Below are 27,930 nucleotides of genomic sequence, written 5' to 3'. Positions count from 1 at the left end.
CATGCTGGGTGTCAGGCAAGAGAATAATTGAAGTGATAGGGTACCCGGGAGAACTGAGGAAGACCGGGATGGAGGTGGTGGAATACAGGTAGAAGATCTCGAGTGAGGATGCCTTTGGGGGGTTTCTTGAGAGAGATCAGATGTAATGGATGAGTGGTCCAGTGGAATAGGAGATTGTGAGATCTTGGAGCAGCTCTGAGGATGGCACAGCCTGGGATGTGGCTGTGGCTATGAGTAGCTAAAGTGGAGCAGAAGAGCTTCATAGCATTGAGCTCAGGATCTCTGAGGCCAAGTTTCGATGGCGTGTCCATAAAGACCTCAGGTTACCCAAGAGAATGCTAGGAACTGGGGGAGAGTGGAAACTCCCAGTTAGCCGGGTCTTGGATGACTGTGGAAGAACGGCAGTGATGGGAAGGGATGGAGGGCAGCCATAGCCAGTGACATGAGCATCAAAGCAAACGCTAAACACCAAGATGTCCAGCGGTAGCACATGGATCGGCTCGGGGTTGATCATATTACTTCCGGGACCTTTACATGTTTTTTCCCTCGTAAGTCCTTACATTATACATGCATCTTGGGTTGGCAGTGGATAGAGTGTTATAGGTTAACACCATGCATGATGGATCCATGGGCCAAAAACTCAAAAACTCTCTTACCAGAGCTCTACTAGGAAGGACCAAGTGAAGTACCCTTGTACAATTGCTTTGAAAGCACAATTGGGAAGAGTCCTCATGAAGTTCAAAAATTCTGTTCTGTGAGGTGTATCAATGGATTCTTTTTGAATGAAAAGAAGAGAATTTTGGGGCACCTGGGTGGCTCAGTGGGTTAAGCCTCTGCCTTCGACTCAGGTCATGATCTCAGGGTCCTGGGATTGAGTCCCGCATCGGGCTCTCTGCTCAGCAGGGAGCCTGCTTCCCTCTCTCTCTCTGCCTGCTTCTCTGTCTACTTGTGATCTCTCTCTGTCAAATAAATAAATAAAATCTTAAAAAAAAAAAAAAGAGACTTTTGCCCAGTGGCTCCAGTGCTATCTTCTTTACCTGGGAGGGCATCATTATCTTAGAATAACCTACATTTTGTTCATCTGAGATGCCATTATACATTTTCAGCTTTGTCCTGTAGCTGGTGGAGGGGCGGGGGACGTTGAACAGGACAGGGAAGGGTAGGTTGTAAAGTCCATCCCCAAGTTAGCTTGGTGTTGTATTAGAAGTAATTCCAATAGAATGAACCTTCTTGCTTTATTTCTGTTTTGCTTATAATCTAGATATCTGCAAACCAACAGAAAATTTAATGCAATGCTTTCTTTTCATCTCACGACAGTTTCAAGTTCTGGGTCAAAGGTGGTACCTGAATAATTTTTATCATGCAACATCATTTAACTTCACAACAAGGGAACGAACTCCGGTGGTATGTTTAGACCTGTACCCAGCAACTGATTACACAGTGAATGTCACTCTCCTGGGATCTTCTGAGCAGCAGTCAGTACAAATAACGATGACAACCGCACCAGCAGGTGGGTGTACGTGTCTCTTTTGTGTCTCAGGACACGTGAAATAATGTGCATTGCACAACATGGGGGAATATGAAAAATGCTCATCTGGGAGTCAGGAGACTTGTGTTCCAGTTCTAATGACACCCAACTTTTCTCTGGGTTTCATGGTGCCTGAATCTTACCATCTATTCCCTTCCCCACAGGGGTTCTAGCTCATAGCGGGTAGGTACCAAGAATGGACCATTTAAAAAAAAAAAAAAAAAAGAATGGACCATTTTATTTAGGGCTCCCTGCTAGTGATGGATTGAAAATACTGTCAGGCCTCCTATCTCTTACTCCGGTTTAAGATCGCTGAGCCCCCAGGGTAGTCATTATGGACAACCAGAACCAAATTCCTGGAGATCAGTGATGTGAGCCTCACTGTGGTGTCACTGGCGAGACAAAGAGGCCTTATGACTGGACCATGTTTGAGAACATGAACCTGACATAGAGAACAGTGGCCTCATGAAGGTCAGGCTTCCTAGAAAGGGCATGTGGCCTTGTGAGGAAGCCAGATAGAGGCCAGCTGTATGAACTCTATAGCTCTTATTAGTAAGAAGGGACACAGAATTTTTTTATTCTTGAGTCCTTTGGGTTTAGCAGGCAAATTTACAGGCAACCAAGTAGAGAGGCTGCCCCCTCTGAAGGAAGGCAGTTGAATAGATTAGGTCCTGCTCCTGTCTTCCTGATGCTTCCTCCCATATTCATCATTGTTCTGAGGAAAGAAAAAAGCAGAATTATGTGATGGTTGCCCAACACTGTGAACTTAAGAAATGTCACTAAAGTATACACTCAAAAGTGGTTAATTTTATGTTGTGTGACCTTCAACTCCATTTTTAAAAAACAGCCAATGAATTAGCTATGTTCTTCTTGGCTCCCAGGCCTCAGTTACCTCCTGACTGATCTTTACATGACATAATACAAGTAAATTGTTTAGAATAGCTCCCAGCACATAATAATGATGATGATGATGATGATGATACCTATGTTTATTGAGTACTAAGTATGTGCCGGGCACTCTTCAAAGTGCCTCTTTGGGTTAGTATCCAAAATATATATATATAAAAACTTATAAAACTCAACACCCAAAACCCAAATAAACCAATTAAACAATGGGCAGAAGGCATGAACAGACATTTTTCCAAAGAAGACATGCAGATGGCCAACAGACACATTGAAAGATGTACCACATCACTCATCATCAGGAAATGCAGATCAAAACCACAGTGACATACCACCTCATTACTGTCAGAATGGCAAAAATCAACAACACAAGAAACAACAGGTGTTGGGGCCCCTGGGTGGCTCAGTGGGTTAAACCTCTGCCTTCAGCTCAGGTCATGATCTCAGGGTCCTGGGATCGAGTCCCACCTCGGGCTCCCTGCTTAGTGAGGAGCCTGCTTCCCCCTCTTCCTGTCTGCCTCTCTGCCTACTTGTGATCTCTCTCTGTCAAATAAATAAATAAAATCTTAAAAAAAAAAAAAAAAAAGAAACAGCAGGTGTTGGAGAAGATGTAGAGAAAGGGAAACTCTCTTGCACTGCTGGTGGGAATGCAAACTAGTACAGACAGTTCGGAGAAAAGTTTGGAGGTTTCTCATAAAGTTAAAAATAGAACTACGCAAAAATAAATAAATAAATAAATAAAAATAGAACTACGCTACATCCAGAAATCCCACTACTAGGTATTTACCCAAAGAATGCAAGGACACTAATTCAAAGGGATACATGCACCCTGGTGTTTATAGCATTATTTACAAGAGTCAAATTAGGGAAGTAGACCAAGTGTCCATGGACTGATGAATGAATAAAGAAGGTGTGGAGATTTTATATATATATATATATATATATATATATATATATATATATATACATACACACACACACACACACATATATACACATATACACACACATATATACATGTACATATACATATATATATATATATATATATATATATTTAGAGTGAGCAAAAAAATATAAAACAAACAAAAACAAAACCAATGTGTCCTCTTCGAATCAACTCAGATCCACCAAACCTTCTGAGGAAGGCATTGCTGTTATTCCCATTTTATAGACAAAGATCATGAGATCTTAAATTAAACAATTTATCCAGGATCACATACTTAGTGATTTGAACACGGGCTGATGTGACCCTGGCCCCACAGCCTTCATTCTTAATGTACTTCTGCTGCTTCTCACTAATTATTAGTTATTCCAAAGAAAAAAGCAAAATTATATTCTCAGAACCCAGTGCATAGTTCGTCCTGACCCACCTGACTTTTGCCAACCTTGGACAGTGAGCAAAAACTTCAAATGCCATGGATGCATAAATGCATTCATAGAATAAATGTTTATTTCTTTCCTACTCTGTGTCAAGCAGGTTCTGATAGCTGACATCGTGGTAGCAATAAAGCAGTCCCAGCTGACATGGCGCTGGAGTTGTTGGGGGGTCGTGGTGGAGAGAGATAAACAAGTAGGGAAATAAATCCCATGTTGTATGGCAAAGAAAGCATGGCAAAGGGAGTGACAACTGGTGGTCAGGGAAGGCCTCTATTTAAATATGTATTATATATATATTATATTTAGGCCTCTCTCTGTATATAAATATATATATATATGAGATATATAAAATATATTTATTTATATTTTATTTAAATTCATTTAATTAACATATACTGTAGTATTAGTTTCAGAGATAGAACTTAGTGATTCATCAGTTGCATGTAACACCCAGCGCTCATTCCATCATGTGCCCTCCTTAATGCCCGTCATCTAGTTACCCGTGCCCCTGAACCCCCTCCCCTTCAGCAACCCTCAGTTTGTTTCCTAGGGTTAAGAGCCTCTTATGGTTTGTCTCCCTTCTGATTTCATCTTACTTTATTTTACTCTCCTTTCCCTGACGATCCTCTGTTTTATTTCTTAAATTCCATATATCAGTGAGATCATATGATAATTCTTTCTCTAATTGACTTATTTTGCTTAGCCTAATACCCTTTAGTTCTTTCCACATCGTTGCAAGTTATTTCTTTTTTGATGGCTGAGTAATATTCCTGTGTGTGTGTGTGTGTATACCATATTTTCTTTATCTATTCATCTGTTGATGGACATCTGAGCTCTTTCCATAATTTGGCTATTTTGGACATAGCTGCTATAAACATTGGGGTGCAGGTGCCCCTTTAGGTCACCATGTTTGTATCTTTTGGGTAATACCTACTAGTGCAATTGCTGGGCCATAGGGTAGCTCTAATTTTAACTTTTTGAAGAACCTCCATACTATTTTCCAGAGTAGCTGCCCCAGCTTGCTTTCCCACCAACTGTGTAAATGGGTTCCCCTTCCTCTGTATCCTCAACAACATCTGTTGTTTCCTGACTTGTTAATTTAGCCATTCTAACTGGTGTGAGGTTGCTTCTCATTGTGGTTTTTATTTGCACTTCCCTGATGATGAGTGATGTTGAGCATTTTTTCATGTGTCTTTTGACCATTTGTATGTCTTCTTTGGAGGAATGTCTGTTCATGTCTCCTGGAAGGCCTCTCTTAGAAAGTGACATTTGGGCACAGATCTGGAGGAAGTGAGGGAATAAGCCATACACAAGGAGGACACCAAGTGACATGGTCTTGAGAGAGGCATGTCCTTGGCATGTTCTAGGAACATCAAGGAAATTAGGATGGCTAGAGCAAAGTGAGCTGGAGAAAGTGGTAGGACATGGGGTCTAAACTGTAGCTTGAGTATCAAACAGGGTCCCATGGTGTCAAATTTAGAAAGTAAGTCCATTGTTATCTTCTCCTTTACAACCTGGATCCTGAATTACCAATGCTAAGTATAATCTGGCATGTGATATTTCAGCCTCTCTAGATTACCAAGCTACTTGGTGTCCACCACCTGTGAATTTGAACTAAGTTTGGGAAGTGATCTCTTCTCATAAGGTTACTGGGATCTTGCCATATGTTTTGCAGGGAGGGAAATTTTCTTCCCTTGAAAATTTTAGGACTTTGCCATGGTGGCTCTGGGTCTTTCTTGGTGCCTGTCCCAAGGATTTAGAACCTTTCCATTTTCACTCCTCCTTCAAGCCCTGTTCCTATCCACCGGTCACCATGGCTGAAGATCTTCGTCTCTAGTGGAAGAGCCTCTTTGCTGTGGGCAGGAGGCCCCATGTTATAGTGAGAGGAGTAGTAGTAGTAGGAAAGTCTTCAAGAGAATTGCACTGTCTTACATGCCTCCTTCACTGTCCCAATTTTCTGCTTTTTTTTCTCAATTTCTCTGTCCCCAGAAAGATCCCAAGAATTGTTTTAGTTCTGAGTTTCTGGAATTCTTATCTGAATGCCTTGTCTCTGAGTGCCACTTCCTGCTTAGGAGTTTTCACATTTGACTCCTGGAGAAATACCCTCGGTGGATCCTTAAGCTTCTCTGAGTTTCTGGAACTGGTGCTTTCGCTGACTAAGTGACGTCTAGGAAGTGCCTTAGGTTAGTGGATTTCCACCCAAGCCCCACCTTTCCTTAGAACTGACTTTTAAGACTCAGCTGCCTGGGCTGCTTTGTTGGGCACTGCACCATCCCTTCTGGCCACCATATCGGTTTCTGCATCGGGTAAGCCTCCAGGGCCCAGCTCCCTCTGATGATTCCCACTGGAAGCTTTGCACCTGCCGTCCCCCTCATTTCTGTTCCTTTTCTATCCCCAGGTCTGGCCAATTCCTTTTGCTAGGTATTAGGACTTTCCTGCCCTATATTTGGTTTTTGTTTTCACACTTAGATTTTTGTTCTCTTAACATTGTACTTTGGATTCAGCCAGGGGAGTCTCCGTGGGGAAAGAATGATGCCAGAGAGTTCTGGATCTGCTGCCATCCTCCAGTGTTCAAAGAAATCTTGCCCACGTTTCATTTCATTAGAAGGTGTATGTTTCTATTCAGTTCAACCTCGAACCCAGGGGGAGGTCTAATCAATTGTCATTCTCCTCGGATCCTCCTTCAGGCACCTCTGTTTTTCTGTTCCTTCTTCCTCAAGTTCTAACTCCCTGCATTTCCCAGGCAGGTTTCCTTCAAGCCAGGGCTGTACCTGCTACAAGAACAGTGTCACCTGAAACTAATTTAAGGACGCTTGAAGAATTCTCCTCTGATTTTTCTTGCCATTCTCTTCTTAAATGTGTCCACATTTTCTGGAACTGTGTAGCATGACAACTGCAGTTACAGAGGGCTGCCCCATTAATGTTGACTCTGGTGTCCCTATTTAAAACTTTTAGGGGTGCCTGGGTGGCTCAGTGGGTTAAAGCCTCTGCCTTTGGCTCAGGTCATGATCCCAGGGTCCTGGGATGGAGCCCTGCATCGGGCTCTCCGCTCAGCGGGGAGCCTGCTTCTCCCTCTCCCTCTGCCTGCCTCTGTCTACTTGTGATCGTTGTCTGTCAAATAAATAAATAAAATCTTAAAAAAAAAAACTTTTAGAAGACCTTGCTTGAGAGAATGATACCCGGATCTGGGCACCTGTTGCGGAAAGTGTCCTCTTAGTCTGTCCTCCATAATAGTCCTGTTACTCTTTGATGATTTTGAGCCACTTTCCCCGAACCTAGTAAATATCCCTATCTTTCAGGGGCTCTTTCGAGTAATTACATTTGGATGTATTTTCTTTTCCTTATCATATTTTTTTTTTCTAGCTAGGCCAATAGGATTTCTAATTTTCTTCTCCTTGATGTGATTTCCTTCACTCTATTTCATTCTCTCCTAGTCTTGCCCTATGTGCCGGTCCCAGGAAGCAAGAATCTGCATCTTGTTTGGGCAGTGACCTATGATATATGAACTCTACCAGCTAGGAGATGTGACCAAGGAGTGGGAGTCTCCTCCCCGTCAGATCACATATACTGTTCCTTCCTTGAGGATTAGTGAATAGGGAGTGGAGAGAGGCCGCAATCGTGTTTTCCTTTGTGAAAATGGGAAGACAGGTAAATAACAACCTTTAACACATTTGAGCAAGGTAATTGGCTTCTGCAGTATTAGAGGGTTGAACGGGAAAGTTCTCCTCTAGTTCTAGGAGTCTATGTCAGGAAAACAGTTCTGGGTTTCTTCAAATCCATTTATTTCAACATCAAATTTCTTGACCAGTTTATTTACCATCATCATTTCATCTATCCAATTTTGTATTCTTATTGAGATATAAAACTTATTCATAGGGTAGGAGTTTCATTATTATTTATGTCAAACCTTTTTCTTGATTAATAGTTTCTTTTTATTTGTTTATGGTGTTTTTGACATATAAAAGTTTTAGATTCTATGTAGTCAATACTATTGATCTTTTCCTTTGTGATTTATTATATTAATACTAAGTGTAGAATTTTTAAAACACAAGAGTACTTATTTATGTCCCATCTCTTTTTAAAGTGACCTGCATGGGTATAGCAAATAAAATAAGTTAGATATGTAAGCTAAAGAAGAATGAGGAGCGTCTGGGTGACTCAGTAGTTTAAGTATCTGCCTTTGGGTCAGGTCATGATCCCAGGGTCCTGGGATTGAGCCCCACATTGGGCTCCCTGCTCAAGGGAAGCCTGCTTCTCCCTTTGCCTGTTGCTCCCCCTACTGTGCTCGCTCGCTCTCTCTGACAAATAAATAAATAAAATCTCTTAAAAAAGAAAGAATAAAAAGAAAAAAAAAACCTTTAAAAAATAAAGAAGATGGGCGCCTGGGTGGCTCAGTGGGTTAAGCCGCTGCCTTCGGCTCAGGTCATGATCTCAGGGTCCTGGGATCGAGTCCCGCATCGGGTTCTCTGCTCGGCAGAGATCCTGCTTCCCTCTCTCTCTCTCTCTGCCTGCCTCTCCATCTACTTGTGATCTCTCTCTGTCAAATAAATAAATAAAATCTTAAAGAAAAAAAAATAAAAAATAAAAAATAAAGAAGAATGAAACAAAGTCAGGGTCATAAAAAAAGATGCAGAAGTAAGGTTAAGAATAATCCATATTCTTATAACTTATTTATCTTTCCATTAGTGGCTCACAAATTTAGGTTTCATTTTCTACCCATCCAGTCAGAAAGGGTGCCATGACATTGCCTTAAGGTTATAACAAAGTGGTGTTTCTCAGGGGAAGTACAGTTTTTATCAATAATGTGATTAGATAGGAATTTTTTTATTCCAGGGAGAATTCATAGGTAGTACAATGTATGAGCAGCATTTTATGAGGATTTTTTTAAAAAGATTTTATTTATTTATTTGACAGACAGAGATCACAAGTAGGCAGAGAGGCAGGCAGAGAGAGAGAGGGAAGCAGGCTCCCTGCTGAGCAGAGAGCCTGATGCTGGGGTCCATCCCAGGACCCTGAGATCATGACCTGAGCCAAAGGCAGAGGCTTAACCCACTGAGCCACCCAGGTGCCCCATTTTATGGGGATTTTATGAGGCTTATTGCCCCTGAGCGTGACTCATTACATTACAGGAAAGTGTGCGGTGGATAAGGAAAGATGCCTTAAAAATGCCTGTCCTCTGTTGATCTGGCTTGATTCAAGGGTAGGATTAGATTATTGTGGATTATTTGGAGGAATGACTGGTGTCCATGTTTCCTAAATATTGGTTCTCTCAACTCAGGTCTTATAAATGGTAGGTGTCACTGGGGTTGAGATTGTTCTCTCTACCCAGTACCCAGGGAGCAGCTGTTCTGTGTTGAATGGAAGGACCTGTGCCTCAATAGAAGGCTGCCCACCTCTGTTAGAAGGTTCAGCCTATGGAGCTGAATCAAGGGAATCGTTTGGATTTTCCCTGCACAGGGGCGCCTGGGTGGCTCAGTCGGTTAAGCGTCTGCCTTCAGCTCAGGTCATGATCCCAGGGTCCTGGGATCGAGCCCCACACCAGGCTCCTTGCTCAGTGGGGAATCCTGCTTCTCCCTCTGCCTGCTGCTCCCCCTGCTTGTGCATGCTCTCTCTCTCTCTCTCTCTCTCTCTGGGGTATAAATAAATAAAATCTTCAAAAATGAAAAAAAAAAAAGTAAATTTGTCCTGCACAGAATGAGTGATTGAAACCTCCCCCCCCCAATTTCTCTCCATATAATATGATCCCATACTTTTAGCAAGCAAGTTTTATGGGAGTTGTAATGAGATACCAAATTTGTCTTAAGAAAAATCTCAACAAAGTAACAGTAAAACTCCCAACTTTGAACACTGTTATATCCTCTTGTTCCTTCTAAGATAAACTGTTTGCAAAATGTACATCACGGACAACTAAAGGATAGTACAACGATACCACTGTTTATAGAACAGTTATAAAAATAGTGACTTTGTGTTTAAAACAGTTGATTCTTAGCCATTCTTTCTGACATTGTTTCCCTTGCCAAGTCAACTGTCTATTTAGACTGCTCCTAATTAGGATTTTAAAAACTCTGTCACTTAGGAATAAGAGATTTCTTGTTTCTCTGTTCTCTGTAAGCAGAGGATTACATGCATTTACTTCTAAAGTAGTGTTGGTACATTTTTAAAAAAAGATTTTATTTATTTATTTGACACAGAGAGATCACAAGTAGGCAGAGAGGCAGGCAGAGAGAGAGGGGGAAGCAGGCTCTCTGCCGAGCAGAGAGCCCGATGCGGGGCTTGATCCCAGGACCCTGGGATCATGACCTGAGCCGAAGGCAGAGGCTTTAACCTACTGAGCCACCCAGGTGCCCCGGTACATTTAAAAAAAAATAATAATTCGGGGGAAACAGAGTAGTCTTCCCTCCATCACCTGGTGGAAAACCGTGACCGTCACAGTGGTTTATGTTGCAAGTCTGACAGCACGCCTGATTTGAGGTCTGTGTTGACCTTAGAAAACTTCCATCCCCCCAACTGATTCCTGTTTACAGAATTGAAGTTCAAAGAAAAGATAATAAAAAGACCATAAAAATTTTAACATTGTTTCTGACCGTTTCCTACAAACTGATAAATATCGTAACAGTATTCTGTGGTCGAGGAGTTATGTCTGAAGTCTTTCTGCTTCTTTTATAAGCCAACAGTCTGAGACACTCACACTTACAACTGGTCAAGCCCCAAAATGGCGTTTATTTGGCTTGGGATATCCAAGCATTTGCAATATGCCCAAATGGGGTGGGGGTGGGCAGTAAATGGTTGTTTCTTTTTAAGGTAACACAATGACATGGTAGGTCCAGCTAGGCAGTATGATACCCATAGAGTAGATAAAGATGAATAAGTTATTTAGAATTGGAGCCCTTCACTAAATGGGTCCTAAATGGTTTTGGAGGCAGTGGATTCATGTTGTTACTCTTTTTGGTTCTACCCCATATTCCAGTCATGTCTACACAGAGAGACTCCAAGACTGCCATCTCGTAGGCTGAAATCAGAGAAAAGATCACATAACTCCTTAGTCTAAAATATCCATTAATACAGTGCAAAGGAAAGCTAACTACAATATATTCTTTTAAATTTCTTTTCCTTGTAATTTTTAAATTTTGATATGATGTCAAATTTCTCTCTCTTTCTTTCTCTTAATCCTCTCCCCATTTTCTCTCTTTCCCTGAAATAAATCCCACTTGGTTATAGTGTGTTTGTTTCTTCTCTGGAGTTAGATTCTCTTCACTAATACTTTCTTTAGTATTTTTATGTCAATATTCATAAGTGATATTAGTTTATAGTTTTATCTCTTTATCAGATTGTATCATCTTTATTGTATCATCTTTATCAGATTTAGGCATTAATATTTTTCTTGTTTCATAAAAAGATTTTGAAAGGTTTCCTTCTTTATTATGCCCTTCATTGTTTTAAAGGTTTTATTCATTATTACAATTCACATAGCATTTGGACTATCTGGTCTCCAATGGTTAGGTAGAATTTCCCCACAAAACAGCCCAGGCATGGGGGCTTTTCTGGTGGGGAAGTTCCTTGATGACTTTCTCAGGTTTTTTTTTTTTCCCCTGTGGAAAATGATCTATTAACTTTTAAAGTCTAATGGGGTCAGTTTAGCAAACCGTTTTCTTAGGAATTACCCATTTTCTCTGTGTATTTAAATTTATTTGCAGAGTGGCCTGTGAAATACTTATATTTAACTTTTTGAATTTTCTTCTGTTTCAGTGATTATTTCTCCTTTTACTTGTATTTTCTTCCTTTTTTCTAGATGAAGTTAGCTAGGAGGTCATCTATTTTATTAGTATTTTCAAAAAGCCATGGTTTTATTCTGTTAATTGGACTTCCTGTTATCTTCCCCCTCCACATCAAGGATTAGCCAGCTATCACCAGTCGGCCACATCTGGCCCATTGCCTGTTTCTATAATAAACTTTTATTGGACACTAAAGGCTAAGTCGTTTGTTTACATAATGTCTATGGCTGCTTTTGTGCTACAAAGACAGAGTCGAATAGTGTGACAGAACAGGCTGAGAAGGTTTTTACTAAAATAGTTACTTTCTGACCCTCTACAGAAGAAAGTCTGTGACCCTTGCTCAATTATATCGTTAATTTCTGCTTCCATATTTATTATATTCTGGATAAGCTTTCTCAGGTTTACAGTGGGCCCTTTCAGCACTTATATTTGATCTTTTTATTTCTGTAGACTTAACCTGGATTATAGTTTTAAATATTAATTCGGTTTCGATGTTTTTCTTCTTTAGAGACTGTAATTATACATATGTTGGATCTTTGCTTATATTCCTTTTCAGCCACTTGATTTTGGCTCCCCTTTTCTTCTTTTTAATATCATTTTTATTCTTTTTGGTTGTTTTCCTGTATTTCTTCAATTTTGCTCAATTTTTTATTCTAATCTATCCTTCTTTGGGTACTATGACATTTTGACTTTATTTCTGATATGAATTTGTCTTTTCCTTTGGTTTGTTTCCTGAACTCAGTCACTTTTGTTTCATTTCCTGCCTGCTTTGTGTCCATTTATGTTCTTAGTTTTTGAATTTCTGACTCAAGGTGTTTTCCTCATACCCCACCATGCTTATTTGAGGATATTTATTTCAGTTTATTGTGTTACAGAGTTACTGGTGTGTGTGTGTGTGTGTGTGTGTTTAATTCTTGTTTAGGTATTATTAAAAAATGTAGAGTTTTTCACAAAGTGAGATGTTTTGATTATCATCTTGGCTGGCTTTCTTTCCCTCTTTTTCTTTCTTTCTATCTTTCTTTTCAGTGAACACTTCTTTTACATATGAATTCCATAGAATTGATAGTTTAGTAGGTTAATAATATTTCTAGGTTAAGAGTGCCCTCTTCTGTCATTTAATGAAGTACAGTTCTTTTAAAGGATATTTTGGTTTTGGGGGAGAGAGGGAATGAATGGTATATTCTTTTATTTGGGGGTTCTCTCTTGCTACGTAGGCTATTGCGTTCCCCTCTTGCTTCTTTTCCCCATCAGTACTTAGTCTCCACAGAATACCAGTTCTTTCCATTTAGTCACCTGCTTTCCCAGAAACAATGCCTTTCTCATACGACTACCTTAAGCCTCCTAGACTTTCATCGTTTGCTTGTAGTCAGTACCCTGGTATACCAGATCTTCTTTTCAGTATTTTCATGCTGAAGGTGGAATTTCTCTTTCTGGGAGTAAGTCAAGCACATGTTCAGACCCTTTTGTTTCCCTCTTCCCTTTCCCATGCTCTTCTAGCGCCCTCTGACAGTGACTTGTGGGAGGTTGAGAAACAGCTTTGCTAGAACTTGGTATTTATTCTTCCATTAAAAGGCAATTTAAAGTTTCTTATATTCTCTGTCTTCTGGTTATGACAGCACTGGTTTTATGTTGATGCATTTGTCCTTGTTGATCTGAAGAGTGTTGTGGGAAATACTCTTGAGAGATTTGGATTTAACCCGCCACCACCATCCTCGAACAAATTGCAGCGCTAATCCGGAATAACTCAAGTGCTAACTTTTCTACTCCTGTATCTTTGCACATGCTATGTCCTCCACCTAGAATCCCCTCCCCATTTTTCTTCAGTTCTTAATATTCCCTTCATCCCTTCTTCCACAGTCTGTCCAACTGAAAATAGATTTTCTTTCTGAATTCTTATACCCTGCTTCAGGACAAAGTGTAGAAACAATAATAGCTTGGCACAGTTACTCTGGAGTCAGGCTATCTAACTCAAATCTCAGATCTCTTGTTATCTGTGTGCCTTTGGGCAAATTACTTAACCTTTATGTGACTAAGTTGCTTTAACTGTACAATGGGAATAACAATGCCTGTGTCAGGGGTTTCTTGCGAAACTAAGTGGGTTATAGGGAACCAGCACAATATCCAAGGCACAATTAGCATCTACAAAATGTTAAATGTTATCTAAATTTACTTTATTACGGATGTTATATATGCCCTTGTATTTTTGTGATACTGACAGAAGGGGAAGTTGTAGGTGTAACAGAAGGTGTAACTCCTTTTCTAGATTAAATACAGTGTAAGGGCTGAACCATGCCTTATACAGAGCACTTGTATTTCACTGAGTTAATATGCTCTCAGTCGCTCAGTTTCCTCCTTATTGCTGCTTGTTTACATTGAAACAACCAGGAGTGCTGTGCCTGCCATTGCCCGGGACATGAAGGGGGCTGAGATGAGCGAGACATGAGTGAGGCATCAGTCTCTCCTCTCAAGGAGCTCTCGGTTCAGTGGGGCGATAGACAGGATCAATAATAATACAGCGTATAAGTGTAATTGCCGTACGTGAAGGGGCAGTGGGAGCCCAGAGGAAGTAATGATTGGCTTTGGACAGACTTGCTCCAGACGTGAGTGAAGCAGAAACAAAATTTCAAATAACTCCATGAACCAAGAGCCGGCTTTTTTCTTCTTGGAGGCCTTCTCGCAAGTCTGGTTTTTCAGCTTCAGGCTTCTGGATGAGATGGGCCTTCTGGGTGGGGAAAGGAGAGAAAGAGAAGGCAGAGTGACCTTCTAAAAATGAGCCGGGGAAGGCATATCTGTATGAGGGACAGAGCGTGTACTTTTTGTAGCGAAGGGTCAGAGAGCAGGGTAGGAATGGATTTAGGACTAGCTCTGTCGGGGATCCTTTTCTCCCCAGCGAACGCATCAGGGGTTCGAGCTACCTGTGGTTCAAACCATAACCCCCCAGTGAAGGGGGAGGGGAAGAGACTTAGGGTGAGAGGCGCTCTCCCACCAAAAGGGAACTGAATTTAACCAGTGAGATGGTTTTATTTAATCGCTCTAACACATTCTCAGTAGGCGTGGTGTCACCCTTAGGAGGCAAAATCACCCACAAGGGGGCAAGGACCCTCAAGGGGTCCTTGAGGGGCAAGAAAATATTCTTTTTATATATAGATAAACATACAGTACACAAGAAACATAGAACATATTGGGGGTATTGACATTTTATAAAAGGTGAGAGACTGGGGGGAAATGTTTTGAAAGTCTTCTTGTGGGACTGTAATGATAAAAGGTTGAGAAACTCTGTTGTAACTTTGTAATAGGTACCAGTACCTATTATGGCCTCTTCCAATATTTTTAATACAGTTTTTTTCTTGCTGTTCTCATTAATCTTTTCAAAGAAGCTTAGCAGTAATTGCTTTCTGTTCTGTGAGTGTGACAAGCTGATTCCTGCATCTGGGATGTTGACCTTGGAGCTCCCTCTTAGCCCTTTTCCTCCATTCTTGGTGACTCACTCACACTCCTCAGTTCTCTGCTCGCAAACCATCTCTGCAGGGAGCTTTCCCTGTCCATGCTTTCTATCCCCCTGCAATGCTTTTGTTCAGTCTTTCCCAGCCCACGAGATTATATTTTTTATTTATTTGTTTACTTACTTATTTTCTGCCTTTTTCACGAGGATGAATGAGTTCCCTGACATGCAGGGACTTTTTTTTTTTTTTTTAAAGATTTTATTTATTTATTTGACAGAGAGAGAGAGATCACAAGTAGGCAGAGAGGCAAGCAGAGAGAGAGGGGGAAGCAGACTCCCTGTTGAACAGAGAGCCCAATACGGGGCTGGATCCCAGGACCCTGAGATCATGACCTGAGCCGAAGGCAGAGGCTTTAACCCCCTGAGCCACACAGGTGCCCCCATTCAGGGACTTTTTTCCTCCGCACTTTGTTCTTAGCCCCTAAAGCATGCTGGTGCATGGTAAGCACTTCCTTAGTCACTGAATGAACATGTAAACTTAACGTGTTCCAGAAAGGTTCACTTTTGAGTCTTTCCATTCATGGATGTGGCATTTCTCTATTGTTTTCTTTTCTGTCTTTTAGAAAAAAATATCTTCATAAGTCTTGGACATTTCTAGTTTGATTTCTTTCTATTCTCTTTCTATTCTACTTATTTGAAGTTTGTGTGTGGTTTCTTCTCTCGTGGATAGGGAACTTTTCATTTCATTTCATTTTTTAAAAGTTCTAATTTTAATTTTAGTTAGTTACAGGTTTACAATATAGTGATCCAGCAATTCTATACGTTACCCAGGGCTCATCACGACAAGTGCGCGCCTTAATCCCATCACCTATTTCCCTCATGCCCCTCCCCCAACTCCCCTCTGGTAACAATCAATTTGTTTTCTGTAGTTAAGAATCTGTTTCTTGGGGCGCCTGGGTGACTCAGTGCTTTCCGCTCAGGTCATGATCTCCAGGTCCTGGGATCGAGCCCCACATCAGGCTCTCTGCTCGGCAGGGAGCCTGCTCCCCCGCCCCCCGCCCCCCACCTGCCTCTCTGCCTACTTGTGATCTCTGTCTGTCAAATAAATAAATAATATCTTTTTAAAAAAGAATCTGTTTCTTGATTTGTTTCTTTCTTTTCCCTTTGCTCATTTGTTCGGTTTCTTAAATTCCACATATGAATGAAATCTTATGGCATTTGTCTTTCTATGACTGGCTTATTTTGCTTAGCATAATACACTCTAGCTCCATCCATGTCTTGCCAATGGCAAGATTTCATTCACTTTTTAAAAAGATTTTATTTATTTATTTGATGAAGAGAGACACAGCAAGAGAGGGAACACAAGCAGGGGGAGCGGGAGAGGGAGAAGCAGGCTTCCGGCTGAGCAGGGAGCCCAACGAAGGGCTTGTTCCCAGGTCCCTGGAATCATGACCCAAGCTGAAGGCAGTTGCTTAACGACCAAGCCACCCAGGCGCCCCAAGATTTCATTCATTTTTATGGCCGAGTAATAATCCGTTGTGTATATATACCACATCTTCTTTATCCATTCATCAATGGATGGACAGTTGGCCTGCTTCCATAATTTGGCTGTTGTAGGTAATGCTACTATAAACATAGGGGTGCATGCATCCCCTTGAATTAGTGTTTTTGTTTTCTTTCAGTAAATACCCAGTAGTGTGATTGCTGGATCATAAGGTAGTTTTTTAACTTTTGAGGAACCTTCATACTGTTTTCCACAGTGGCTGCGCCCATGCGCATTCCCAACAACAGTGCATGAGTGTTCCTTTTTCTTCATATCCTCCCCCAAAACAAAACTGTTGTTTCTTGTGTTGCTGATTTTAGCTCTTCTGACAGATGTGATGTGATATTTCGTTGTGGTTCTGATTTGCATTTCCCTGATGTAAGTGATGATGAACATCTTTTCGTGTGTCTGTTTACCATCTGTATTTCTTCTTTGTGGAAATATCTGTTCATGTCTTCTGCCCATTTTTAAATTGGATTATTTGGTTTTGGGGTGTTGGGTTTTATAAGTTCTTTTTATATTTTGGATACTAACCCTTTACTGGATATGTCATTTGCAACTATTTTCTCCAATTCTGTAAGTTGCCTTTTAGTTTTGTTGTTTCCTTCGCTGTGAAGCAGCTTTTTATTTTGATGTAGTCCCAGTAGTTTATTTTTTGCCTTTTCTCTCTTGCCTCAGGAGACATATTTAGAAAAAAGTTGCAACAGCCAATGTCAAAAAGGTTGCTGCCTGTGTTCTCCTCTAGGATTTTGATGGTTTCATGTCTCACATTTAGGTCTTCCATTCCCTTTGAATTTTATTCATTTTTAATTTTATAAAATTTTAAATATTTTTATCAAAATTTTTTTTACATTTTTTATTTTTATTTATTTTTATTATTGTTGTAGTAAAGTAGTCCTGTTTCTTTCTTATGCATGTTGCTATCCAATTTTTCCAACACAATTTGTTGAAGAGACTGTCCTTTTCCCATTCTAGATTCTTTCCCCCTTTGTCAAAGATGAATTGACCATAAAATTGTGGGTTTAATTCTGGGTATTCTATTCTGTTCCATTGATCCCTGCATCCATTTTTGGCCAATATCATAGAAGTCTGGAATTGTGATGTCTCCAGCTTTGCTTTTCTTTTTCAAGATTGCTTTGGCTATTTGGGGTCTTTTGTGGTTCCATTCAAATCTTAGGATTGTTTGTCCTAGTTCTGTGAAAACTGCTGTTGGCATTTTGTTGGGGTTCCGTTAAATGTGTAGATCCTTTGGGTAGAATAGACATTTTGATGATATTTGTTCTTCTAATCCATGAGCATGGAATGTCTTTCCATTTCTTTGTGTCAACTTACATTTTTTTTAAGAGATTTTATTTATTTATTTGACAGACAACGATCACAAGTAGGCAGAGAGGCAGGCAGAGGGAGAGCGGGGAAGGAGCTCACTGCTGAACAGAGAGCCCGATACGAGGCTCGATCCCAGGACCCTGAGATCATGATCTGAGCCGAAGGCAGAGGCTTTAACCCACTGAGCCACCCAGGTGCCCCAACTTATATTTTTTTCATCAGTATTTTCTAGTTTTCAGAGTACAAGTCTTTCACCTCTTTGGTTAGGTTTATTCCTAGGTATCTAGTTATTTTTGGTGCAATTATCGATGGGATAGTTTTCTTAATTTCTCTTTCGGCTGCTTCATTATTGGTGTATAGAAACGTAACTGATTTCCGTACATTAATTTTGTATCCTGCAACTTTACCTAGTTCATTGATCTGTTCTAACAGTTTTATTGGTGGAGTCTTTAAGGTTTTCTATATATAGTATTATGCCATCTGCAAATAGTGAAAGTTTTACTTCTTCCTTACCAGTTTGGATGCCTTAATATTTCTTTTTGTTGTCTGATTGCTGTGGCTAGGATTTCCAGTACTGTATTGAATAAAAGTGTTGAGAGTGGGCATCTTTGTCTTGTTCCTAACCTCAGGGGAAAGACTCTCAGTGTTTCCCCATTAAGGATGATGTTAGCTGTGGGTTTTTCATATAAGGCCTTTACTATGTTGAGGTATGTTCCCTCTAGACCTTTGTTGAGGATTTTTGTCACGAAAGGACATATTTGTCAAATACTTTTTCTGCATCTATTGAAGTGATCATATGATTCTTATTCTTTCTCTTATTGATGTGATGTATCACATTAATTCATATTTAACTATTGAACCATGCTTGCATGTTGGGAATAAATCCCCTTGATTGTGGTGAATGACTATTTTAATGTATTCTTGGATTCAGTTTGCTAGTGTTTTGTTGAGGATTTTGCATCTATGTTCATCAGAGATATTGGCCTATAGTTGTCTTTCTTTTGTGGTGTCATTATCCAGTTTTGGTGTCAGGGTGGTACTGTCCTCATAGAATGAATTTGGAAGTTTTCCTTCCTTTTCTACTTTTTGGAAGAGTTTGAGAAGAATAGGTATTAATTTGTCTTTAAGTGTTTGGTAGAATTTGCCTATGAAGCCAGCCAGTCCTGGATTTTCATTTGTTGGGAGCTTTTTGATTACTGATTCAATTTCTTGGCTGGTTGTTGGTCTGTTCAAATTTTGGTTTTATTCCTGTTTTAAGTTGTGGTAGTTTACATATTTTTAGGGATTCATCTATTTCTTCTAGGTTGTCCAATTTATTGGCGTATAGTTTTTCATAAATTTCTCTTCCACCTGTTTGTATTTCTGTGGTGTTGGTTGTTACTTCTCCTCTCTCATTTGTGATTTTATTTATTTAAGTCATTTCTCCTTTTTTTTGCCTTGATAAATCTGGCTAGAGGTTTATCAATTTTGTTTTGTTTTGTTTTGTTTTGTTTCAGAGAACTAGCTCCTAGTTTCATTGATCTGTTCTATTGTGGGGTTTGTTGTTGTTGTTGTTGTTTTTCTATCATTTATTTCTGCTCTCATCTTTATTTTAAAAATTTTTTGAGAGAGAGAGTGAGAGAATGAGAGAGCAAGAGAAAAAGAGAGAGAGAGCATGCATGGGCAGGGCGGGGAGGCAGAGGAAGAGGGAGATAGAGAATCTTAAGCAGGATCCATACTGAGCATGGAATCTGACATGGGGCTTAATCTCAGAACCCTGAGATCATGACCTGAGCCGAAATCAAAAGTCAGACACTTAACCAACTGGGCTACCTAAGTGCCCTGTCCTCTCATCTTTATTTCCTTCTTTCTGCTGGTTTTAGGTTTTGTTTGTTGTTCTTTTTCTAGCTCTTTTAGGTGTAAGGTTAGTTTGTTTATGTGAGGTTTTTCTTGTAGGTCTGTATTGCCATACATTTCCCACTTAGAAATGCTTTGGCTGCATCCCAAGGTTTTGGATCTTTGTGTTTTCATTTTCATTTGTTTCCATGTGCTTTTTATTTCTTCCTTTATTTCCTTGTTGACCCATTCATTGTGTAGTACCATGTTATTTAACCTCTATTCATTTGTGGTCTTTCCAGATTTTTTCTTATGTTTGATTATAGCTTCATAGGGTTGTGATCAGAAAAGATGCATGGTATCACTTCAGTGTTTTTGAATTCATTGAGGCTGGTTATGTGGCCTAATATGCCATCTATTCTGGAGAATGTTCACTTGCAAAGAATGTGTACTCTGTTGTTTTAGGATGGACTGTTCTGAATATATCTGTTACATCCTTCTCTTCCAGTGTGTCAATCAAAGCCACTGTTTCCTTGTTGATTTTCTATTTAGATGATCTGTCTGTTGATGTTAAAGTCCTTTTTTGTGACTTTTTTGTGACTGTTAAAGTCCTTTACTGTTACTGTTACTATTACTATTATTATTACTGATTAGCTCCTTTATGTCTGTTAGTAACTGTTTCATGTATTTGGGTGCTCCCATGTTGGGTGCATAAATATTTATAGTTGTTATATCTTCTTGTTTGTCCCCTTTATTATTATATAGTTTCCTTCTTTGTCTCTTATTATAGTCTTTGTTTTAAACTCTACTTTGTCTGATTTAAATATTGCTACTCCAGCTTTCTTTTGATATCCATTTGCATGATAGATGTTTCTCCATCCCTTTACTTTCAATCTGTAGGTGTCTTTGTCTGAAATGAATCTCTTGCAGGCAGCATATAGATTTTTTAAAATTCATTCTGTCACCCTATGTCTTTTGATTAGAGTGTTTAGTCTATTTACATTCAAAGTAATTATTGAAAGATATGTATTTATTGCCATTTTATTACTTTTGTTTTGTTTTTGTGTATTACTTTTTTTTTGTACTCCTCTCTCTCTCAGTTTCTCTTATCTCTCTCTTTCTTGGTTTACTGGTTTTCTTTAGTAATATAGTTAGATTTCTTCCTTTTTATTTTTTGCATGTTTATTATGGTTTTTGATATATTATTACCATTAGGTTTGTATATAATGTCTTCTGCCCATAGCAGTCTGTATTAAGTTGAAGGTTGCTCAAGTTTGAACCCAGTCTTTTCTCCTCTCCCATGTTTTAGATATATGTTATTATATATTATATTCTTTTATTTAGTGAGTTCTTTGACTCATTTTTTTGATAGAAATATTCATTATTACTGCTTTTGTGTTTCCTACCTTTATACTGTCTCTTTTGGTCTCCTTTCCACTCAAAGAATCCCCTTTAATATTTCTCGCAGGGCTGGTTTAGTGGTCACAAGCTCCTTTAGTTTCTGTTTGTCTGGGAAATCCTTTATTTCTCTTTCTATTCTGAATGGTAGGCTTTTGGATAGAGTATTTTTTGCCACAGACTTTTCCCATTTAGCACTTTGAATATATTGTGCCACTCCCTTTCAGTCTTCAAAGTTTCTCTTGGAAAATCTTCTGCAACCTTATGGATTTTCCCTTGTAAGTTACTGTCTTCTTTGTTGTTGTTGCTTTAAATTTTTTTTATCACTATATTTTGCTATTTAATTACAATCTTTCTTGGTGTGGGTCTGCTTTTGTTGATTTTGATTGGAGTTCTCTGTGCCTTCTGGATCTGGGTATCTGTTTCCTTTGCCAGGTTGGGGAATTTTTCAGTTATTATTTCTTTTCCTTCCTTCCTTCAAGATTATTTATTTGAGAGAGAGAGAGAGTAAGAGAGCATGAGCAGGGTTGGAGGGAAATGGAGAAGCAGACTCCCCACTGAGCAGGAAGCCTGATGCAGGTCTCAGTTCCAGGACCTTGGGATCATGAGCGAGCTGCAAACTTGACCGACTGAGCCACCCAGGTGCCCCTGGTTATTATTTCTTCAAATAAATTTTCTGTCCCCTTTATCTCTCTTCTTCTTCTGGGACTCCTATGACACAAATGTCATTACATATGATAGAATCACTGAGTTCCCTAAGTCTGTTACCATTTTGCATAATTCTTTTTTCTCTCTTTTGTTCAGCTTGATTACTTCCCATTACTCTGTCTTCTGGGTCACTAATTCATTCCTTTATTTCTTCCATTCTGGCGTTCATGCCATCAAATGTGTTTCTCATTTCATTTATTGAGTCCTTTATCTCTGCTGTGTTATTCCTTAACCCTGTCTTAAGGGTCTCACTCATGTCTTCCACTCTTTTCCCAAGTCCAGTGAGTATCCTTATGATCGTTGCTTCAAACTCTCAATCAGGCATATTACTTATATTTGTTTTTGCTTAGATCTCTGGCTGTGACCTTGTCCTGTACTTCCATTTGGGATAAATTTCTCTTTCTCATCATTTTTTCTGCCTCTCTGTGTCTGTTTCTGTCTGTTAAGAAAGTCAGCTATGTCTTTTTATTTTTATTTTTTATTAATTATTTTTATTAACATATAATGTATTATTTGCCCCAGGGGTACAGGTCTGTGAATCGTCAGGCTTACACATTTCATAGCATACTCACCATATCACATACCCTCCCCAATGTCCATAACCCAACCACCCTCTCTATACCTGCCCTCCCCCCAGCAACCCTCAGTTTATTTTGTGAGATTAAGAGTCTCTTATGGTGGGCACCTGGGTGGCTCAGTGGGTTAAGCCTCTGCCTTCAGCTCAGGTCATGATCTCAGGGTCCTGGGATTGAGGCCCGCATCAGGCTCTCTGCTCAGCAGGGAGCCTGCTTCCTCCTCTCTCTCTGCCTGCCTCTCTGCCTGCCTCTCTTTCTACTTGTGATCTCTCTCTCTCTCTCTCTGTCAAATAAATAAATAAATAAAATCTTAAAAAAAAAAAAAAAAGAGTCTCTTATGGTTTGTCTCTCTCCTGACCCCACCTTGTTTCATTTTTTCCTTCCTTATCCCCCAAATCCCCTATCCTGCCTCTCAACTTCCTCATATCAGGGAGATCATATGATAATTGTCTTTCTCTGATTGACTTATTTCGCTCAGCATAATACCCTCCAGTTCCATCCAAGTTGTTACAAATGACAAGATTTCATTTCTTTTGATAGCTGCATAGTATTCTGTTGATGGACATCTAGTTTCTTTCCATAGTTTGGCTATTGTGGACATTGCTGCTATAAACGTTTGGGTGCACATGCCCCCTTGGATCACTACATTTGTATCTTAGGGTAAATACCCAGTAGTGTTATTGCTGGGTCAGAGGGTAGCTCTATTTTCAACTTTTTGAGGAACCTCCTTACTGTTTTCCAAAGTGGCTGCACCAGCTTGCATTCCCACCAACAGTGTAGGAGGGTTCCCCTTTCTCTGCATCCTGGCCAGCATCTGTCATTTCCTGACTTGTTAATTTTAGTCACTCTGACTGGTGTGAGGTGGTATCGCATTGTGGTTTTGATTTGTATTTCCCTGATGCCGAGTGATGTGGAGCACTTTTTCATGTGTCTGTTGGACATCTAGATGTCTTCTTTGCAGAAATGTCTGTTCAGGTCCTCTGCCCATTTCTTGATTATTTATTCTTTGGGTGTTGAGTTTGATAAGTTCTTTATAGATTTTGGATACTAGCCCTTTATCTGATTGTCATTTGTGAATATCTTCTCCCATTCTGTCAGTTGTCTTTTGGTTTTGTTGTCTGTTTCCTTTGCTGTGCAAAAGCTTTGGATCTTGATGAAGTCTGAGTAGTTCATTTTTGCCCTTGCTTCCCTTGCTTTTGGCGATGTTTCTAGGAAGAAGTTGCTGTGGCTGAGCTTGAAGAGGTTGCTGCCTGTGTTCTCCGGGATTCCTTTCTCACATTGAGGTTTTTCATCCATGTTGAGTCTATTTTTGTGTGTGGTGTAAGGAAATGTTTCATTCTTCTGCATGTGGCTGTCCAATTTTCCCACCACTATTTGTTGAAGAGACTGTCTTTTTTCCACTGGACATTCTATCCTGCTTTGTCAAAGATTAGTTGACCATAGAGTTGAGGGTCTATTTCTGGGCTCTCTATTCTGTTCCATTGATCTATGTGTCTGTTTTTGTGCCAGTACCATACTGTCTTGATGATGACAGCTTTGTAATAGAGCTTGAAGTCCGGAATTGTGATGCCTCCAACTTTGAAGAAAGTCAGCTATGTCTTAAACTCTTGAAAGTAGTGACTTTATGAAGAAGATGACTTGGAGTGCTCTACAGTGCATTGTGTCCCTGTTCACTTCAGGAGAGTAGCCAACGTGTGTTGCTGTGTGTGTAGCCTGTTGTTCTGTCTGAGTTACTTTTCCTTTCAACATGGTTGTCTGCACGGACTCTGCCCACTGTGGGCTGTGTTTGTTCTCTGTGGTGTTAGTGGGACCTAGGCAGGGTAGGCATGCCTGTCAGGGAACTTGAGAGCAGGTGGTGGTGTTAGCAAAATTTGCACTGGGTCGCTAGTCCTCTGCCAGATTCCCTGAAGTGCTGCGGTAGCTGGGGGGTGTGAACTGCTGCTGCTGGGGACACGAGGCTGGGTGCAGCCTGTGGAGGCCTCCATGCACCTGCTGGCTGGGTGTGGCGCACTGCAGTAGTTGGGTGCTTCAAGGTGGCTGGGTGCTGCACTTTTTTGTTGTATTTTATGTGTTGTTTTAGTTTCCTATCGCTAGTTTAATAAATAAGTGCAAATTCAGTGGCTTAAAACAACATGAATTTATTATACTTCTAGAGGTCAGAAATCTGAAACAGTTCTACCGTGTTAAAACTATAGACCTGTGTTCATTCTGGAGGCTGGAGAAGAGAATCCATTTCTTTGTCCTTTCCAGTTTCTAGATCTCACCTACATTCTTTGTCTCATGGCCCCATCCTCCATTTTTTGAAGCTTCTTGGCTTAACTGCTTCTTTTGTCCTTAAATCACTCTCTAACTCTGATCTTTTTCTCTCTCTCTTATAAGGACTATGTTAGGTTCATCTAGATAATTCCAATAATCTCCCTATATCATAATCACATTGTGAATTCTTTCTGTCATGTAAGGTAACATGGTCACAGATGGATGTGGACATTTTGGGAGGGGTGTTTTCAGCCTACCATACTTGTTCTTGCAGATGCATCAAAAACTACTAGTTTTTCTATGTTCTTATATTCAGATATGCTTTGCCAAAGTCCCGTTATTTGTACTTGTTTTAAGATTGCTTTCAAACTCCTTCATATTTGTTTTTCAGTGGATTCTGTTAGCATTACTGGCATCATTTGTTCCCTTTCTTCCTAGTATTTATAGCTCATTTTGTTCTTGCCTCTTTCCATGTTGTCTAGAATCTTCTAGCTAATGCTAAATAAATAGCTATGAGAACATGCATCCTTGTATTGTTCTTAACTTTACTAGAAACTGCCTCATTGTTTTACTACCCAGGATGGTGCCTTCTGATAAAACACTCTTTTAAGTTAAGACATTTCTATCCAGTTAAATCCCGACTAAGATTTTTAGTCAAGAATCTATACTAAATGTATTAACCATTACGCTTGTAAGAGTAACCATATGGCTTTTCCCTTTTAATCTATTAATAACTTTTCTAATAATATTCCTGGAATAAGGGGCTCCTGGGTGGCTCAGTGGGTTAAGCCGCTGCCTTTGGCTCAGGTCATGATCTCGGAGTCCTGGGATCGAGCCCCGCATCGGGCTCTCTGCTCTCTCGGGGAGCCTGCTTCCTCCTCTCTCTCTGCCTGCCTCTCTGCCTGCTTGTGATCTCTCTGTCAAAAATTAAAAAAAAAAAAAAAATATTCCTGGAATAAATCTTCCTTGGTCACAGGGTATTGTTCTTTGAATGTACTGCTGACTTCTATCTGCTAATATTTTATTTTAGATTTTTGCATTTATGTTAATAATTGAGTTTGACATAGTATGTTTCATAATTGCTTGTGCCATCGTTGTGCAGTTTTGGCATCATTGAGGGTTATCTAGTCATCATGAATAAATTGGAAAGCCTTCCACCTTTTTTGGTGGTCTGGAACTGTTTAGTTAATTAATTTTCCATTGCCCGTCCCCTGGAACTGTTTAAGTAGTATTGAGGTTTTTGTTTTTTGTTTTTGTTGTTTTTTTTTAAAGATTTTATTTATTTATTTATTTGAGAGAGCACGCACGTGTGCACACGAGGGAGAGAAAGAGAGAGCGCAAGTGCGTCAGAGTGCATTTGCAGGGGGAGGGGCAGAGAGAGAGGGAGAAGCAGACTTCCTGCTGAGCAGGGATCCTGGTACAGGGCTCCATACCAGGACCCCAGTATCATGACCTGAGCTGAAGCTAATGCTTAACTGACTGAGCCACCCAGGTGCCCCAAGATTATTGGTTTTGAAAGTTTCATAAACATTTATACCCAATGGTGACATTGCGTTATTTTGAATCACATGTACTTTCTTACCTACTCTGTCTTACAGCATTTGAAGTACAACTTGTGACCTGTGGAACAGGTTTCCTCTGGGCAAATCTGCCCAGACCATAAAGAAGGGGCACATCTACCAACATGGCTTCATTCATAGAAACCTGTCAGGCCAGGGGCTTACACAATAAAGGCTTGGCTCCCATTAGACTTCTTTCCTCATGTGCATTGGGAGTTGTATTTATCATTTATTAATCATTGCAGTGTTGCTATGAAAATTCTTTTTTTTTTTAAGATTATTTATTTGAGAGAGAGAAAACTTGAGTGGGGGGAGGAGCAGAGGGAGAGAATCTCCCCACTCAGTGGGGAGTCTGATGTGGGGCTTGATCTTATGACCCTGATATCATGACCTGAGCCAAAACCAAGAGTTGGATGCTCAATTGACTGAACCCCTTCAGGCTCCCCTGCTCTGAAGCTTCTTAGCAAATCTTTTTTAGTTCTTCAAAGAGCACTTCTCAATTCTCTGCTCAAGTGTTGCTCCCAGCTCAGAATTCGAAATTGGTACTTATTTATATAAATGAGGTTGTCCAAGGCTGTGTTGCAGTTTTAGGCTAGTAAACCAGGGTGCTGGATTTAAGTAATTTTTTTTTAAGCTTTTATTTATTTATTTGACAGACAGAGATCACAAGTAGGCAGAGAGGCAGGCAGAGGGAGAGGAGGAAGCAGGCTCCCTGCTGAGCAGAAAGCCCAATACAGGGCTTGATCCCAGGACCCTGGGACCATGACCTGAGCCGAAGGCAGAGGCCTTAACCCACTGAGCCACCCAGGCACCCCTTAAGTAATTTTTAAGAGGGACCCTCTGATTGGGTATCTTTTGATTTTAAATCTTTTCTCAGGACTGAGTTTACATAAATATAAAAGTGCTGCGACCACTCATTTCTAAATTAAAATACTGCTGAAATCATCCTATGTATATGATTTGATTAAAAGGTAGTATTTTGCTGGGGGGGTGCCTGGTTGGCACAGTTGGTTAAGCGTCCAACTCTTGGTTTTTGGCTCAGGTCGTAATCTCAAGGTTTTGGGATCGAGCCCTTCTTTGGGCTCCACACTCAGTGTGGAGTCTACTTAAAAAGAGTCTTTTGCCCTTTCTCTCTGCCCCCACCAAATGCTCTTTCTCTCTCTCTCTCAAATAAATAAATAAGTCTTTAAAAAAAGATAGTAATTTTTAAAAGATTTTATTTTTTAAGTAATCCCTACACCCAGCATTTGGCTCTGACTCACAACCCCAAAATCAAGAGTTGCGTGCGCTGTGGATGGTAGTATTTTTGTATCGAGTGTAAGTTGATTTCTCATTCTTTCCCCCCTGCAGTAAAACAGATCATCGGTAACATTTCAGTATTTAACGAAACCTGCTTGAGATGGAGAAGTACGAAGACCGCTGATACAGAGGAGATGTATTTAGTAAGTGACTGAATGTTACTCTATGTGTAGATGTTGTCTAGTGTAGGAGGTTTAAAAAAATATCAGCAAACCTAAAAATCTACTTATATATAGTTGTTATTATCAATGGCAGATTTATGGTAAGAATTGTGAGCCAAAGCAAGAAAATGGGCACTTCTACTACGTATTTGAAGAATGAGACCTTGGGGACTGCTGAGTAAGATGTGAGAGTTTCTTTGTCCATGTGGCGTGATGTGCACGAACGAATGTCCACCCAGTGTCTGTGGAAGGAACTTGTGGCTTT

General features: G+C 40.0%; 1 protein-coding gene across 4 annotated transcripts in view; it reads left to right on the top strand.

Annotated features, from left to right (window-relative positions):
• SUSD1 (sushi domain containing 1) overlaps nt 1–27,930 on the top strand; it is a 128,859-nt gene that overhangs the window by 68,767 nt on the left and 32,162 nt on the right. For all 4 annotated transcript variants that reach the window (XM_047700513.1, XM_047700514.1, XM_047700516.1 and 1 more), the window contains exons 10-11: nt 1,318–1,510; nt 27,556–27,647. In XM_047700513.1, coding sequence (XP_047556469.1) covers nt 1,318–1,510; nt 27,556–27,647 — 285 coding nt within the window. The remainder of the gene's footprint in view (nt 1–1,317; nt 1,511–27,555; nt 27,648–27,930) is intronic.

The sequence above is a fragment of the Lutra lutra genome, chromosome 13, assembly GCF_902655055.1.
Source record: "Lutra lutra chromosome 13, mLutLut1.2, whole genome shotgun sequence".
Lineage (NCBI taxonomy): Eukaryota > Metazoa > Chordata > Mammalia > Carnivora > Mustelidae > Lutra > Lutra lutra.
The sequence above is the reverse complement of the archived record's forward strand: the minus strand, read 5'-3'. Positions and strand labels throughout refer to the sequence as shown.